This window comes from Prinia subflava, chromosome 2 (genome assembly GCF_021018805.1).
Source record: "Prinia subflava isolate CZ2003 ecotype Zambia chromosome 2, Cam_Psub_1.2, whole genome shotgun sequence".
Taxonomy (NCBI): Eukaryota; Metazoa; Chordata; class Aves; order Passeriformes; family Cisticolidae; genus Prinia; species Prinia subflava.
In genome coordinates, this window is record NC_086248.1 from 56,062,246 (window position 1) to 56,080,584 (window position 18,339).

Consider the following 18,339-nt stretch of genomic DNA (forward strand, 5'->3'; position numbering starts at 1 on the left):
AAATGGGTTTCATGGGAAACAAACAGCATGAAATAATCTAATTTAATGAGGTTGCCGTGCATATGCACTAGTTTCTTGTATCGATTCTAAAGCAATTTTCTCATTACCTGTCTTGCATAACCTTTCACAGTGCCTTAAATGTGCTTTATTCTACTCAGATATTCTGTAGGTGGTGCAACCCAAAGTGAGACTTGCCTGAGAGACTGTGAGAGTTTGAGCCCTGGAGCCTGTCCTCACTTACTGGTTCACATCCTGCATTAATTCAGTGGCAGCTATCAGCACTGAGTACTAGTACTATCACAGGTTTCTGAAGTGGAGCACTAGAAAATGAGAAGTTGCTCTATTTCTGACCATTTCTCTCTTCACATTTTGACTCCCAACCTGGGGCTGTGACAGAAATAAGTTCTTCTATGTGACTGAATGAAGTATGTACACCACAGAAGCATCCTTCTACCAGGCTTATTACCAACATGTTTCAAAAAGTGTAAAACAACATAGTATATTTGTCTAGGATCATGAAATTTCTGAACCATATTGCCAGAGCATCACATGATATCTTTATCTTTAGATAAATAGTATCTTTATCCTTAGATAAAACAGAATAAAAAGAATATGAAAACGTGCCCAAGATAATCATAATGTGAAAAAAAAGAAGAGCGATAGAAGCTGAGGATAATGCTCCCCCTGCCCCTGAATTTCTTTTCAGAAGACCAATTCCTAGTGGCCAAAGAGAGGACTTTCTTACCAAGTTTTTGTGTTGAAGTGAAATGGGAGAGATCTTTTGTCTAATGGCCAAATCCCTCTTCCAGATGATGGATTCTTCTTGGAGATCTGTATCCCTGTCTGGCCGACTGGAGGACCTGAAGCAGCCTCTGAGATATTCTTGGGAAATGCCAAGTGCTTTAAGGCTAGTTTTTTACCTGTGCGTCCCCAAGTTACACATTCTATCTTGAGCCTGTGGAAGTTGAAGCACAGGATCATAGTAGACATCCCATAGAAAATAAAATTGCATTACATTTTCAGTCATTTATAAAGCAGTGTGCAGGGGATCCTCAAGTAGTTTATTTTCTTTAACTTATGTGTGTATCTCTGGAAGGAAACACATGTTTCTCCTCATGGTCAAGTCCTGGAAGTTGCAGTTTAAATTTAATGAAGTGTTTTATTCCCCCAGATAAAAACAAATAAATAAAAAATTAGATTTAAATGCATTTGTTGACGAGGAAAGTCAGGAATCCTCCTAATTAAGACATTTCTTAGAAAGGTAAAATTTTTATCTGGGAGCATAAAACACTTCATCAGTTTTAAAGCCACATCTGCAAGGAGTGGATAAAGAGGAGAAACAGGCATTTTTCTTCGTTCTGGCTTGTCTGTGAGTTTAAGACTTTTAACAGCAGTTTTAAAAATATTTAAACCCAGTTAGAAACACTTGCAACATAATGGGGATAAGAGTGCCCTCCCTCCCTCTGTTTTTAATCTGGTTCTCTTGATGGGATAAACTACAAGGTTGAATTGGTAACTGGATTATTGCCTCATAAAACAGCACGAGGTTACTATTATCCTTTAATTTTATATCTTTATTAGGGAGTAATGTTGGTCTTATTTAAATCACTGACTTCTCTAATGGTTTTTCTCCCTTTTTACAAATTTATAAAACTAAACCCTAAAGGATTTGGTCTAAGTGCAATTGGCATAACTGCCATTATAAAAATCTTTGTGTTAGCAGTTGGTTATAATCAGCCACTTTAACTGGGCTCAGAATGCAGCAGGATTTAGCTGTTGATAGGTATAATAATGCTGATAAAATATTATTTCTGAATTTTACTTTAAAAAGCTCCCATTTTTCAGAAGTAAGAACTTCTGAATTTTGAGGCAGTGTGAAGATGAACAGCAGTCCCCTGGAAACTTATAATTTAGCCCGTTTGTGCAAACAATGTATTTAACATATTGTATATTTCTGCAAAGATTTTAAAAAGTTTGTCTTTGTCTTGCAATTTAGTAAAGTAACTTTGAAAATTCACAGAAGTTAGTCTTTTTTATAAGGCGACTAATACAAGTGGCATATTTAATGATGTGTCCCAGTGAATACTCCCCACCTGAATTTTGGGACACAGCACATACTGCAGGTATGGATTATTGCCATACCTGTAATAAACTTAGTAATAAAACTCCTATTGGATTTGTGTCATCAGGATGTATTTAAAATTTTGATATGCTGGGTTTTTTTGGAAAAATGTGACCTCCATCTGTTGATCTCAGTGTGTTTTGATTAAGCATCTATAAATAGGGAAAGAAACATGTGTCTGTCTGTTCTGGTATAGCTCTGTAGTTGAGTTATAGTTGAGTTTTATACAGAAAGTGAAGTATGTGCCACCTTCAGTGACAGACTGACAGAATTAGAGCATTTACTGTTTGAATGAGAGCCAGGTACTGACTTTTCAGTCAGTACTTAGAAACTAGTCATATAATTTGTTACAAATTTTGTATTTTGACCATTTTTTCTCCAGGCAATCTTACCAGTGCAATAACATGAACACACTACAAACTTTTAATTAAATCAAAGCAGATTTTTATGTTTAAGTTACTAATGGAATATTTTAGTATCAGTAGTGAAAATCTCTGTGTTTGCAGTTGCCTGCTTTGATTGGGACTGCAGCAGGCAATGCCAGGTAGAGCTGCTTTCTCTTAAAATACCCATTGTTCATGGCAGGCTCCTTTCTGAAATTTGCCTAGAGTGGGTGTTTTAAAGAACCCCTTCAATTCCCCTTTTAGCTTCATTGAACAAAGATTGGAGAAGATGTTTACAAATACAGGAGTGTGGGCTCCACATTGACCAAAAAATCATGGGCAGTGATTACAGTTTTGGTGAAGACAGTGTGGGGGACAACATAGATGTCTTGGATCCCTCTGAAACTGAGAGGAGATGGAAACCATTCTGAAAAACAGAGATTATTTTTCAGCTGTATGATATGGTGAAATACATGCAACATGATTTTCTTGCTTTTCCTTATGTAAAATCATGGCAAAAAATAATGAAATGTGAACGAAAATAATTTTTAAACTTAGCAAGAGGCAAGAAAGACAGGAGGATGTCATTTGGTGGCAGGAAAAATCTAGGTGAAACTTGAAAGCAAAGTAGACTAGGGCTGTGCAGTTGTGTGTGTTCTAGAAAATATCTAGCGCAAAACAAAATGAATTTTTGGGAGTTACATTTTGGGGAGTAAGTAAAAGTATGGTAAGTAAGAGTCACTTGAGATTAAGAGAGGAGATGCTCACAGGGCAATGCAGGGCAGTGGGTGAGAATATGTGGGTGCCATGGCTTGTTCCACATAGGTCCCATGGCTCAGGTTCCTTTCAAGTATTGCAAGTGCCAATACAGCAGTACATGTTTTATCCTCACTTGCTTGCTGGTCAGAATTCAAAACAGAGATCCATAATATCTTAATGTAATTGAGCATAGTCGCAGGTAATGCCTTGTGGTGCCTTCTTGAGAAACAAATCTAGATAATATTGATAATCAAGTCCAGGATGTTTGGGTTTGTTAATGTAGGTGTTTACATATTAGTTTTTTTAATGTAACATGAGCTTTGATTAATAATATGATTATTGCATATATGAAATATCCCTGCCACTTTTTTTTTCTAAATTATGCAAATTTGCATAACTCCAAAATGTATCCTTTCTGAGAACTGAGATTGCAACATAATCATGTAGCTTTATAGTTAGGGTTACCATGATCATTCACAGGCAGAACTCCTGGAAAATAGAATTTTCCTACTGGAGATCTCCATATTTGATGAGAATGATTCACCCTATGAGAGAAGACATAGACATAGCAGATAATTAGGATAATGTCTGTTATTTTGCACTTTGTAGGGAACTGCTTGTTATAAACCACTTTGTGTATTTAATTTAATCCTAAAGGAATTTAATGAACCTTAGAGAGGGGACTTCATGCTGATAATTGCATAATAACCCATTTTTCTGCCAGACACTTAATGGCTAAGAGGTTATCATTAAATGTGTAATAAGCAGTTCTGTTCTATAACTGTCTTTCCAAGATGTTCTCTCAAGGGTTATCATTTGTTGACTACTTAAACAGCTGTCTGCATTCAACATTTTTGCTTCTTTACTGGTTTGTTTACTGAGCTATTTTTTTCTCTTGAAGGAGTCAAAGAAAAGTCCCTATTTCTGTTGGTGTATTTTAGTTCCCAAAATAATACTGAAGGTGCTGAAGCACTTTACATGAAATTAGTTTTCATATGGGAAATTTGCTTAGGGTTTTGGTGAAGCCACAGCCTCTGTTAGAGTGTTTGTTTATTGCAGATTTGCCTTAGGAGTGAGAACCATAGACTAACATATCTTTTTTAATCTTCTCTTTTAATTCAGACTACTGAGCTGTAAATTGAAAGAAAGATAATTTCTGCTTGTGGAGGAAAAGTGAATAACCTCAATGGAAGACTCTCAGGATCTAAGTGAACAGTCAGTAAGTACAAATGTTGCTAAACTGAATGGAATAAATTGAACTCTGTTTGACCAAGTTGTGTGAAAGGATTTTGCTTTGGATTTGAAAATTATAGTAGGGTCTGAGGAAATCTTTTGAGCTCCTAGTTTTAAACCTTTTAGTTTGTACATTAAATTTGTGGTTTTAATCTTTTTTCCCTATTGAAAAGGAACAAGATCTTTATTTATATAAGATCTTGTTATATATAAGATCTTATATATAACAAGAGATCTTATATTATATAAAATTTTGCAGAACTACAATAGCTGGAGGGATATAATTAAGGTACATTGGAAGAATAAAATGTTAGAAACGTGCACAGTGGTATGCCTTGTTCAAATAACTGCATTAAAATGAATATCCATAGTGGTCTGTCAGTTTTTCCAAATCAAGGGTTACCAAAAACAGAAACAAAATATTTCAAATGGTCAGACTGCGGCAGATGACATGCACTAATTTTTCAGGATTCTCTTGGACTTCCAGGAGTTTGTGAGAAGTGGTAGTCTATCTCCCTGTCCTATATCAGAGGCAGATTCTTCTTGTCACTGATGACATTTCTGGGAAAAATGGGGTGGACATTTCATCTCTTTTTTTCGTTTGCCTTTAAGGATATCATTTCCAAACCTCCTCACCACCAGACTGTGGTTCTGAGGAGACAGCAGGCTCTGAGCAAATTCAAAGCTATCTGGGCTTGCTATCCACTGCATTGGGCTTTTTAGCAACTTAATTTTCTGCTGTTTCCTACTGGTCACAACATTTTGCCAGTTCCGTGATCCCTACAATTCTTAGCTTGGACTTAGTGTACTAAAGATGAACAAAGGGATTAAGTATTTCTATTTCTGACATGCTGAAGGAAGTTATCTGTGCAATAAACTAGTTTGAATATATGTATATTTTTAGACTTTTATGGGTAACACAAGTGCAAGGAAGTGGGAAGAGTTGCATGTATTTCTAAAATGTCAGTAACTTTCTTTAATAAGGAGTACTTCACTCCTGGCTGTGTAGCTCCTCTCTGAGACTTTATCTTGGACTAGAGTTTTATTACTGATTTTAAATGGTACAGGACTGGAAAGTCTTAACAGTGTCTTAAGTCCCCATGGTGGCACTACTTGGGACAGCTGCACATATTTATGTATTTAAAGTGTTCCCAAGCAAAACTTTAGAGCCCGTAAAAGCTACATGGCTTCATAATTTAATAAAGTTTTATAAAGGTCATAAAAGATTAGGCAGAAGTTCATCTCTTGCAGTCTGTGAAACATTTTTTCTGTGGAGTATTCATGGTGCGATTATTAATAGGAAGTAGATGAGCCAGTTTAGGTTACAGCAGAAACATCTTTCCATAGTAGTTAAAATGTTTTTGCAACACTGGATGCCTGATAAATGCATATTTTAGAAGCAATTTTACTACTCCATCATAGTATAATCTCTGTAGTATTTCTCACAATTTTTTCATAGCTGTATACTACATGTGAAAATGGTCTGCACCTTGCAAATTGAGGTGAAATCTGTGCTGTGTTGCATATGAAGGTAGGATTTGCTGTCTTTATGCTCGTGTCACAGAAAATCATGATTCAAGACAAGTTTATTCCTCTTACTCTTCACTAACAGTGTCAGAATTTGAAGGTAATGGGTGAGAGAGCCATTTCCTCACTCCCTTTATCCAGGTGGGCACTGAGGGTAAAATCTCACCAGGAGCCTGGGCACTGTCCTGGGCAAAGGGCTTGTGTTAGGCCTGTCTGCCTAGAGCAGGCACTAAGCCTTCATTTCCCAACTTCAAAAGCCATTTCACTGTTATGTTAAACCTGTCTGGGAGCCAATTTTCAAAAAAGAAAATAGCGTCTCTGGCTTAGTTCTTCAAAGCCACAGGGTATGGCTTGGGCTAGAGATCCCAGGAAGCAGGAGGCTTTTGGTGGTTTAAACTCTAAGAAGGTGTCAGATCTATCTGCTTGAAGTGTAGCTGGTGGTGTTTCGTACTGGTTAATGTGTTTTATACTGGTTAGCTCTGGGCAGTTTCTGCCCATCAGGCAGGATTTCTAATTCTTGACGTGTTCACGGGGCATAAATACTTAATCACAGCCTCAAATTTTCCTTTGGGAGCTAAATGCATGACATTTAGTGTGTGAAAATTCATGGAGGATAAGGATCTGTTGCATGTGTATTAGATTGTGTGAATAAGCATGAGTGCAAGACCTGTGCTCAAACCTGTGCTGGTACCTTGGCTTTGAATAGTCTAGGCCTTGGTTACTTTAAAGACTCATCTCTGCAGCTGAGATGAGTTAGAAGGTGTTTGCTTTTGCATGGTGTGTTTGATGGACAGTTGAGTTTTCCAAAGAGAAAGATTCTTTTATTGGATTAATTTCCCTGGGCATTCTGTTAAGGAATCTTTCATCCTTGGGAAAAGAAGCCAGGCACAGTTCCTTGGTACAGTGAGCAAGATTAATTTGCAAGTTTTTATTTAAAGAAAGGAAATTATTCTAATATTTGAGAGTAGATCCTCCTCTTGAAGCATGATATACTGTAATGTACCTTTTATTCTGACAGTCTTCAATGTAAGTTTGAGATCACTATCATTATTTTAACTAAAAAAATACACCAACGAAAAGGATTGGTTCTGTGATTCCTATCCTGAAGGTATATCAGTTAGGTGAAACTTATATGATCATACCTATGAGCAATTCCACACCATCCCTGTTGCCATATAAGAAATAAATTCTTCTCCTTTTGTCTTAGACCAGTGACTGCATGACCATACGCTGCTTCAGAAATCTGTGCTCCTCTGTTCTCAGAGCCTCTGAAGAGTTGTGTTTGAATTGAGCAGCTGCTGTTTTTTGAGATGCTAGCTTGATTAGATGTAATATATATATATATATATATATATATATATACACCATTTATGACACTAGGTCAGTAATTTATTTGTTTTTCCTATTTTTGACCAGAAGTCAGCCTACTTGCCTAACTGTTGTGCTGTGGAGCCTCTTGTGCCCCCTTTCCTTTGCCTTCTCCTGGGTGGCAGAGGTAGGGGAATCAAATCTTAAGATCATTCAGCAAGAAAAAGAGTCTGAATCAGAATAGAGTTTATTACACTGTGGCTTTCCTGTCTTTACTCACAACTGACTAGGTGAATAGCTCTATTTTGAAGAGCAGCAGGAAAATGATGCAAGCTGATGCAGAGGTGAGCTGGGATCCATCAGGCATAGCTGAGATCCAGTGGATCCTTGCAGCTGGCTTAGAGCAGTCTGGGATGAGGCCTATCATGCTGCTGTACTTTCTAGGGTGGGTTTTTATCCAAAAAAGCTCACAACTCTCTTTTTCTTTACAATTCAGATGCACAATATATTTGTACATCCATGCATGGGATTTTCTTTTGATTTATGGGAAGACTCAGTTAATAGTACTCTGAGTGAAAAAGAGGAAAAATAGTAAGACATGTATTGCACAGACAGAAGAAAATAACCAAATGGTCCTTTTCATGTTCTGGTGTGAGGTCTGCCACCAGGTGCAGGCTGCACCTGGTTACCAAGTGAAAGAATACTTAAAACCACATAAATTGGTCTTACATGGACAATGAGGCTATGTTAAAAGTTTGCTTTGTTTTGAAATGAAAGAGAAGGAAATTTTACAGATCTTGTTTTTATGAAGAGGAGGAGACAAAAGTTTTTCAGGACTGGTCTTGGAGATGGTAAATAAAACGATAAATTTTTAGCACCTGAATTGTCCTCTGATGTGCTTTGGTATAGCAGACACAGTTAGGATTTTGAGAACTACTGGTTTACACTCTTTGTTTTGTCTCTTTTAGTCATCACTTTCTGTTCAGTCTGTATTAATAGAAGAAGAACAATTTGGCTGCTAACTTGCTAGTTTAGGGTTTCAAAGAGCCTTATTAGAAACTGGTGTAATTTCATCCCCTGGCCCTTTTATATAACAGCCTGCATATTTAGATTACTTCATTTTAACCTAGAATTAAACAATAGATTGCAGTGCTGTAGGACAGGACACTAGCAGATGTGAAGCTCAACCTGAATGAACAGGTTTTTATTTTTGTGACATTTGGACAATCATCCCCCTTGTGCCCAGGGTAAGTTATTTGGTTTTTATCAGATTGTACAGACTGTTATATCTGTTACTTGCATTTATAGCCCACTTGCAGATGGACGACCCTTGGCAACCTTTTTTGGACAGTGTTGTTTCCCCGTTTTCGTTTTGTTTTAACGTCTGAAGCTGTCAGATGTGATCCCTTTGCAGATCAGTTTTCAGATGCAGCTACTTCTCTGTTGCACTGTATCTGCAGCATTTAATCTTCCCCACCTCTGGGGTGGGCAGCCTGCTAGCCCTTTGGCTGGAGCTCATTGCAAGGAAATGAAAATTAGTTTAAACTCTTTAACTGAATTTTAAAATGCTTTGTTTCACTGTTCTGCATTGCAGCGTAGCATTTTGTAGTTCTTATATCTGTTATATCAGTATTTGTAGGACTTGGAATCTTATAGGCAAATCATCTTCTCAAGTTAGTGATGTTGCTTAAAAGAGATATCTGGAAGTCATCTTGTCTAGCTTCTGGTCATGAAATGCTGGCAGTATGCACAAATACTTCAGTTATGAAAGCAAAGAACATTTAGGATAGGTAAGTGAAGAAATTATAGATTTAACAAGAAAAACAATACTTTCCTTAATGAGTTATTATTTGCTTTTAATTGAGATCAGTCTTTGAAGAAAAATGCCATAACTTCAAGTCAGCTGCAATGGAAAGTAATAGAAAACCAGCCTGGTTTTTTGAAGGTTTATTTCAAAGTATTTTTGAGAATTGTGTAGGTGTTTCACTACCTCCTTTCTACAGACACAGTAATTGGCAGAGAGGTGGCTTGCCACAGAGGATCCGAAATTATCACCCATTTTGAATTACAGTAGATCAAGAATAAAGTGTAATATCATAATTCCTTGTCTCTCATCTAACAGGAATTTGAGGTAGAAACACCACTGTTGTTCTCTCTCACCTGGAAGACCTTTATATATGATGTAACAACTTCTGTGAACACACATTTTTTTTCTCTTTCCTTTGTCCTCTATCACTTCAGCATTCTGTCCTTTCTATACAATAATCCATCACTGTTAAATTTGAAGACTTTTTTTTTCAAACTACATTGGTAGTTTTACACATATTTTATTTCTGTCATTTGCCAAATGGGACAGACCAAATGAGACAGCACTCAGAAACAATTAATTCTTTTGACATGCAGAATAAACTGAGTTGACTTGTGTGTCGTATGAATTGCATATCATTGGAGAAGTAGTTTGGCATGAAGATACAAATGTTCACTGTTTACATATATGTAATAGAAATGTGCATTTTTTCTGAGTTGATTAAAATTCTAATTTGAAAGCATCTAAGTAGAATAAAATTCTAATTTGAAGCATCTAATTTGAAAAGTTTCTTTAAAAGCTAAGTAGGCAATCACTTAAAAATGTATCCAAGAGAATTCTACAGAATAATATCCATAGCTTGTAAACTTGCGAGATGGGATGAGAAGAGGGGTTGGCAAACAAACAGAAGTGCTCCTGTCATTGTCACTGTCATGTTTCCTCTGCTTCAGCTCCCTGCCTGTCTTCTGGAAGATGTTACCATGTCAGTATCAGAGGTTTAAATGGAAAGGCACTGCATGGGCTTTATTTAATAACAAGGAAAACCAATAAAATAAAATGTTCTGCTGTCACATACTGTCCTTGGACTGCTGACAAGGACTGACACATAGCTACTATATAGTTTGTTATGGCTGGTATTTCTGGCTACAGAAAGGCCCCAGACTAGAATTTTAGGGGTAGAGCTACTTGGGAAAATTGCCACTGCCATAAGCTACATGAACTTTCCCCAAGGTAGATATTGTCTTCTGCACAGGGGTCTCCAGGGTTCCCAGAACATGAAATTCTCTATTACTAGTGATGTTACACCTCTGATGTGATATGGCTATCAGAAGTGACTTCTATTGTATTGTAACAGATAACACCACTAGAAAAAATAATGGCAAAATGTTGCAGGTGGAAAAAATGGTCTTCAAGGCCTGAAAACTGGGCCAGCTTAGACCTTCTTTGAATCCTCCACAACGACGTGTTCACCTAAGGAATGGTTTGTATGTATGAATGCATGCATACGATTTGGAACAAATAAGTCAGTCTAATGAAGGTATTATCTCTCTCTATAAATGGTGGTTTTTTAGAATAAATCATCAGAATCACATCACACAGACACATCCCAAGCTCTGGAGATGAATTTTGCTTGTATAGTATGACACTTGTTCAAGCATTTAAAATACTGAATTTGTAAATGCTATACTTCTATTTGATTTTGATATTGAATTTTAACTTAAAATTACTCAAAAAATTTCCAAAAGTGTCCACATTTATCTTACTTGTGAATGCAAAATGAAAATACGAGTTTCCTTAGCACAGGGATTGTACATCACCTTAGGATGCTGATTTTGACAGTGTCCAGGTGAAGTTAACATGTTAAGAAGTGTTTTCTTCAGTAAAAAAAGTCAGGGTTTTGTAATGAAAATAAAATATTCAACAACATGACAGCAAATCAGTCTCCTCTAGGTTTTTCATTTTTCAAGGCTAAATGCTCAGTGCCTTCATGCCTATTAAATAACTAAGTCTACATTTTCACATGAAAAGCATGGTTTACACTGAACATACATTTGGTTCCTACTCATTTGATTATTGTAAGAAGTCCAGATGCAGCAGTGTGCTGAAGAATGTGTGGGACTTAGGGGATGTGATTAAGCCCATTTAAATCAATGGGATTTTTCATGTGCTTTAAGTTAGCCATGTGCTTAAATACTTTTCTGGAAAAGACTTAGAAATACAGTACAAAAGAAAAGCAATAATTTCAGAAATATTTTACTAGCAAATACATCTGAATGATTTGTGGCTGTGGCTAATATTTATTCAGCATCATGTAACAGTCATGGTTTCTTTCCTCTCCTTATATTAGTTTTTATCTGAGCTCTACCTCCATATCCAAGTGGTTGACTTGCAAGTCAACTTGTATTAAAAAGAGAAGAATGACAGGGAGAAATGTTAAATAATTTTTGAATAATAAAATGACACTAGGCAAAGAATCTGATTTCCTATTTCATAAAGTATGTCTTCATTGGCCACATGCAGACCCATTAAACCACATTCACATCCATGTCCTCTTTTGTATTTGGTTAAATCTTTAGCAACGTGAGGAAGACATTAAAAGCATTGAAATGTTATGTCTACAGTGAATGGAAAGAGCTTTGCCATAATATAACTTCAGGCAGAATTTATCCCAGAGGATCCCATTGGGTATAACTCATGTTGTTTATTTAGTTATTTATTAATTAGTCAAATAGTTCATTTTAAGATTTGTTCACGCTCCTCCATGGTCCTGAAAGCAACACCTGATGCTCTGTGAAAATATTGTCATGGCAGCATCCTTTTCCTTGTGTCAGCACTTGGAGTTCAGCAGTGATTGTGCTTTAGGCAGAGGTCACCAACCCAAACAGGAAGCCACTTGCGTCTGAGAGACCCAGAGATTTGTGTTGGAGTATTACTATTATAAAGGCAAGCTCTAGCTGAGAAACTGAGAAACTAGGTTAAGTGAAGACTGAACAAACCTCTTCTTAAATGTGGCAGCAAATCTACTTTATCGGATCTCTCCTTTTCTTTTTTGTGTATTTTAACAGCAGAGGAATGAATGTTAGCTGACCATGATTTTTTGATTCTTTTTTTTTTTTGGTTTGGTTTGGTTTTGGTACTGGAAGCAGTGACTAATGGGATTTCTGTCATGAAAAAGAGCATCTTTTACAGTGCAGGTCTTTAGTTGCTCCTGTTTTTGTGAAACCTTACTTGGCTTTAAATTTTTAGTCTTTGGTTCTGGGCCACATGAAATTTTTCTTTATGTGATTCAGTCAAAGTATACAAGAGAAGGAGCTAAAGCAAACATCACTTATTTCTGAAATGAAAAAGAATGTTTTTATATTTCAGTTAGCAATGCTGTTAAAAAATTATACAGGTTTTTAAGTTTCAGTTTGTCATGCAGTCACCTTCCCTGTGGGACTACTCATGGCTTGCAGTGAAATGTGTTGAGCTGCCACCTGAGCATTTTGGGGATTTACATAGTAACAGCCCACAGCCTGGGAGCCTTGTGTTGCTGGACACGGCAGTGCAGATACTAAATTCCATCCATTAAAAAGTCAAACTCTGCTTGTAGTTCAAAATCCAGTAATGTGTGCTTTAACTGTTTTTCAGGGATCCTTTTTACTGACTCTGTGCAAATAGGATTTGTGCATTTACCCGCCCAGATAGGATCAAGTGTGAGAAAGAACTTGCTCACTAAATGGTGATCCTCATAGTGGCTCTTGAGCAGTTAGGAAAACCTCTTCTTGCTCTTTTTCCATCCATTCAAAGACTCCTACTCTGTTAAAATGCGTCCAGCAGCCTGTGCCTTGAGTGCGGCACATTGCTTTCCCAGAAGTTCAGGCCTTTGCTTGAGTGGAATGGGCTGTCATTTCATCTCCTCCTTTTTAGTTTGTTTTCTTTCAGTTGTGAAATAAACTTGACAGTATGACAATTTTTGAAACAGTGCAATGAAATGTGTGGAGTATTTCTATCATTCAGTGGGTTTTACCATCAGAGGCAGCAATGTGTTCTGTAGTTAATGGTTAGTTATATTGGTATCCTCTGTTTTACTTCAACCACTGTTTATTTATGTAAACAGCCTGGCCCTGACAGGCCCTGATGCATAAGGGGCATCTGAGCTTCACTTGCCATCTCTTGCTCACCCTGGTTGCCACGGATCATTCCAGGATGCTTTTGATTTCATGAACTGGATTCACTGAGCCTTCACTGCTGTGGACACAGGAGCCTCTGTTCTCAGGGGAGTCCAGCACACAGGAAGCGTGAATGCTGTGCACAGTCAGTCAGATGCTGTATACAGGGGTACAAGTGTTCAGGACCTCAAATCCAACTACAGTTTCCCTTTACATGCATTTAATCAGTTTCTAATACACACACTGAGCTGCTGGTTATCTGCTTCCATTATCTATTTATTTTCTGCTTTTCAAGAGATTAGTTACTCAGGCTAAGCTCAAGTCATTAGCACATTCACAAGTTCAAGCCTATGCTAAATAATCTCAAGAGCTGTATTTGTTTGTGTCTTTCTGAATGTACTTTTCTTCCATGTAGTAGTAGTGGTTGTGGTGCTACTGGAGCTTTGGTGGGCTATGGACATGCAGATAATCCTGCTGTTTATACTGTGATCTAACTGCTTGCCTGCCGTGTTCTCAAATTCATTGCTCACATTAAACAGCTTTGATAATGAGTTTTCATGGGTTTTTAACCACATCAGTGTAAAACTAATGATCAGCCTGTAGCCTCTGTAGTGTGGCACCTGCATGGTTTCATAAAAATAAAACTAATTTTATCCCCTCATCCCATAGCTTTGAAGGTGCAAGAGCGAGCTTGTAATTTCAAATGGAATGCTTATCGATGACTGCAGCAAATGATAATTTCAACCGTACTCCTTGGGGCATCACAAATGAAAATCGTAGGCTTTCAAGAAGCTGATGCCATATTGCATTTCATGCATAACTTGCTTTTAAGTCAAGGAATCCACAGTTTAATTAATTGAAGGAAAATTACACATTTTCCTTGCAAGCTAATAGATTTAATCTGAAGATAACTGCAAATTGAAAGTAGAAGTAGAGGAAATAGTCCTTGTAGGATCAAGGGCAGTTATGTGATGCACCATTGGCTGATTGTTCATAAACTCTTCAGTTCTTTCTTCTTAGTACTAGGGTTCAACAGTACTCAATTTTGATAAAAGCAAACACATGAAGACTTAACATTGACCTGAACTTCTCCAGGTTGAAATAATACTTAATTCTAGAATAAACAGGGTAGAATTAGCTAGCATTTTGAGAACTTTAGACTAAACTATTTACTGAAAATCTCTCCATTCATGTAATTAAAGTGTATTTTTAAACATGTCTATGGAAGCAGATGTATTACAATGGTGATACACTTCATCTGCTTTTCCAGTGCTGCTGGATATCTTCTGTTTTGGACATTAAAGATATCAAGAGTTCTGTTGAAAGTCCTGGTGTTGAGCTGTGATAAATAAGACTGAATAACTGTATAACAAGACATCCTACCAAATATAACAGATTTGAAAAAGTGACTTGTTCCCAGTTGACAGTCTACAGATCTGCTTTGTATTTTTATCTAAATACCTGTGTATTGATGAAAGAAGACTTAGAATTGCTTTGAATATTGGCATTTGAAAATTTTGTAGCAATGCAGCTGTGGTTAACCAGTTACGTCTACGAAAATTAAATGCAAATCTAGTGCCTGTTTCCAACATAGTTATCCTGCTATTCAGGTAAAATTCACCTATTGCTGAAAGCCCATCAGTAGGGTACCAAGTAGAGCTACCATCCAAAAAGCTTGTGTCAGCACTTAAAAAGAGTAGGATAGAAAAAATAAGTATGTTTAGATTGTGGTAATTGCTACTTTCATGTTCTGTAGTGTATGGGAAATTGTGTATTTTTTCAGACAAGGAAATCTTGATGTGGTCATGCGAAAATATACCAGATAAAAAACAGACTAAAATGGTTAGGAAGCTTGTACTACATGCTCTTTAATGGATGAATTAATTTCTTATGCCTGCTGTGCAGGTCAAAAAGGACCTCTGTAAATATGTCTATGTTGAATTCCATTTGTAACTGGTCTTGCAATAGTATTCAGTCAGTAGTGCAGGTATGACCTGATTGTGGATCTGCAAATCATGCTGCAAAATTCAACAAGCTTACCTTTTGAGAGCTTGGAGCTGAGAAATACATGTAATTATCCCGGGGTAGTGCTGTATTCCTTGCTGTCTGGTTTCACCTAGCATGATGTGCACTGAAGAGAAAGGATGCCAGATGGTTGTGAAAGGGCTGCAGCCCAGCTTCTTTAAAATCACCAGTTGCAGAAATCCATCTGGCATATGCCAAGAGCAGGAGCTGACCAAGTAGCTGTCCTCTGATTTCTAGCAGTCTCAGGAGACATTCTTGGGGTCTTGAGTGAATATGTGATGCAGTGCCTAACCAGGAACACTGTAGCATTTCAAAACATCTGACATTTTCAGCTGAGTGCCTCACAGTCCTCAGAAATTATACTAGCTGATAATTATACTTGCATGATCTCAGAAAAAGATAAGAAAAAATATCAACATCTGTAATATCTCAATTCTTTTGGAACATTTACATTTTCACAGAGGACATCATCAATGGAGAGTATACATAGGAATGCATGGGTTATGGATGATTTTCCTGCAAATTTTCAGTGCTGAAAGAAAGCAAAAGATGGAAAATAGCATCCATGGGGAAAAACATAACCAACTGTGTAAATGATGACTGTGAGGATACTTTGATCAAGTATATACAGTAATGCAGAAAAGTGAAATGCAGCAATGCTGCCTGCTGGGGTGAATAATACAGACAGGGCTCCTTGGCTGTTGGTTTCACTAAGCCACTGTGTTTACTTTTCATTTTTTATACTTTTCAGTGCTTCTGCTGTAGCAAAACATCAAAGGGCCGTGACTAATACTTGAAAAATGAAATGTGTGTCATCTAGGGGAGGCCACTGGAACATTGCCTGTTGTTTGGGGCTTTGTCTGTTTCTAGTATGCACTTGTCCTTTACTACTAACTGCTGGGACAGAATGGGAGAATCAGTGGCCGCTATTCTGCTGCTGCTCAGTGGTAGCTTTGTATGTATCTCAGACAATCAGAACATTATAAAAGTCTTGAAGATCGTTAGAGGCCCAGATGTGTTAGTATATGCAGAGAAAATCTCCCGTTGCTTAATCTTTATTTTAGTTTTTTTTTTTCATATCCTTCTTTGTGTCTCTCTCAGAGGAGCATAAACAATTACCCTTGAAATTTGGGGTCAGAAAATGATCTTCAACAGAGGCCACAGGGCAAAGCAGGCAGCAAAGGTTTGTGTGTAAATCTGTGTAAAGAAGGGTGTTTTATGATGGTGATAAGGACCTCTGCAGTAATCTTTTCTCTGTTACAAATACTCTGCAGAGATGAGGCCTTTGTATTTGGCTGCATGGGAAGGTAACTGTCATGTGAAGACCAAAAAAGTTTCTGCCATTGTCTTCCATTGGTCTACAGTAAGCTTTGTCCATCTGGAGGAAAAGACTACATGGTCTTCTCGTCTATAAATGTTAGTAATGTCAACTGGTAACTTTACATGTATGATTTTTCCACTTTTCCAGAAGAAAATGCCTTCATTCAAATTAGAGAAGCCCAATGAGTGATTTACTCAATTCCAGACTAAGGTATGCTTGTGAGTTTGAATATATGAACTCCACTGGAACTTGGCTTTATTCCCAGGGCTTCCCATTTAACATCATGGGGTACATACTATGAAGGTATAATACCCTGTAAGTCAGAGACTTAATGATGTCAGATTAAAGGGGAAAATGGAGAAAAGATCCATCTTAGAAATTAAGAGAAGTAGCTGCCTTCCACATGGAAAGCAAATGATGGAATAAATCATTCTTGCATTCCTGGAACAGACAGGACTATTCTGCATTAATAAAAAGTGAATACAAAAAGTGCAATAATGGTATCGTGCAGTGTGTAGTATTTGGCGCCGCTTTTCACTGAAGGGATACATAACTAGTTAGATGTCATGTGGGCTTGTAACCATCCTTCAGCTTGTTTCTTCTTTTTGTACTTCTCTTAGTTGCCTGAAGAAAGCTACACACTATTCTAATGACAGCATTTACTAGAACACAAGAGATTACTGCTGTGCTTTCTCTGCTCAGTACCCACACTAGGGATGTGTAGCAAAGAAGATGTGCTGTTTTGGTGCAGAGAAATAGAAATCATTGTGGCACAACTAGCATTAAAGGGTTCTGGTTTAGGTGGTATAATAAGAAAGCACGGAAAATATGTGTCTGCTTCACCCAATCAGCTCTCTATCCCTACCTACCTCTGTACCGTATAAAGAAACACACTTTTCACACTTGCTGTCAGTGTAAATATTTTCATGTATAATATTTGGTGGTTTGAAGATAGTTTGAAGATAGTTTTTTATGGATTGATTTTAACATCTGTTACATCTCCAACAAAAAAAGTCACTGTTTAAATACTGAGGTATGTTAATATTTTGAATATTGAATTTTGGTAAGCCAGTAAACATCTGCTAATTCAGTAGGAAATTCTTGACTATCAAAATAACAGTAAACAAAGAAACAAAATACATGGTAACCAAAGCAAGCCCTACAGATCCTTCACTGCATTATGCAGTGGAATTAACAAGTATGTGCACTTTATATGCCAGTGTTTTGTAGTTTATACTGGAAATATTTGTCACGTGAGTAAATTCAGCCTAAAGATGAGAGAAAATCCAGCAATTTTTTTGAAATGTAATCAAGCACTTTTGTACTGCAATAGCATGTGTGCCCAGCACATATCTGTAAATTCTTGCTGTATTTTGGCTAGTAAGAGAAATTGGTGCAAAGAACGAATTGAAGAAAATCATGAGGAAAACCAAAAATCCAGCCCAGAGTATTTGTAATTAGCATGGCTGTAGGATGTGATGGGCTTCGAGGACCACCGGAAGGAAACAACCTCAAACAGAGAAGCTATTAGGCTGTAGTCTTCATACTCAGAGAAGAGGAACTTTTACATCCTTGTTTGCCATGCTAAAAGCACACAGTTAAGAAACTGCTGCATGATTCCATGGGTTTGTGGCTTGATACATGATCCTCTAGAGATCCTTCAGTGATTGTTGCATGATGATAAGTAAAGCCTTCAGAAACTC

The 18,339-nt window shown here is 37.2% G+C and overlaps 1 protein-coding gene across 8 annotated transcripts in view; it reads left to right on the forward strand.

Annotated features, from left to right (window-relative positions):
* The window catches only part of EYA4 (EYA transcriptional coactivator and phosphatase 4), a 143,045-nt gene that overhangs the window by 13,312 nt on the left and 111,394 nt on the right, over nt 1-18,339 (forward strand). For all 8 annotated transcript variants that reach the window (XM_063390044.1, XM_063390043.1, XM_063390042.1 and 5 more), the window contains exon 2: nt 4,387-4,483. In XM_063390044.1, the coding sequence (XP_063246114.1) occupies nt 4,451-4,483 (33 nt within the window). In that variant the 5' untranslated portion in view covers nt 4,387-4,450. The remainder of the gene's footprint in view (nt 1-4,386; nt 4,484-18,339) is intronic.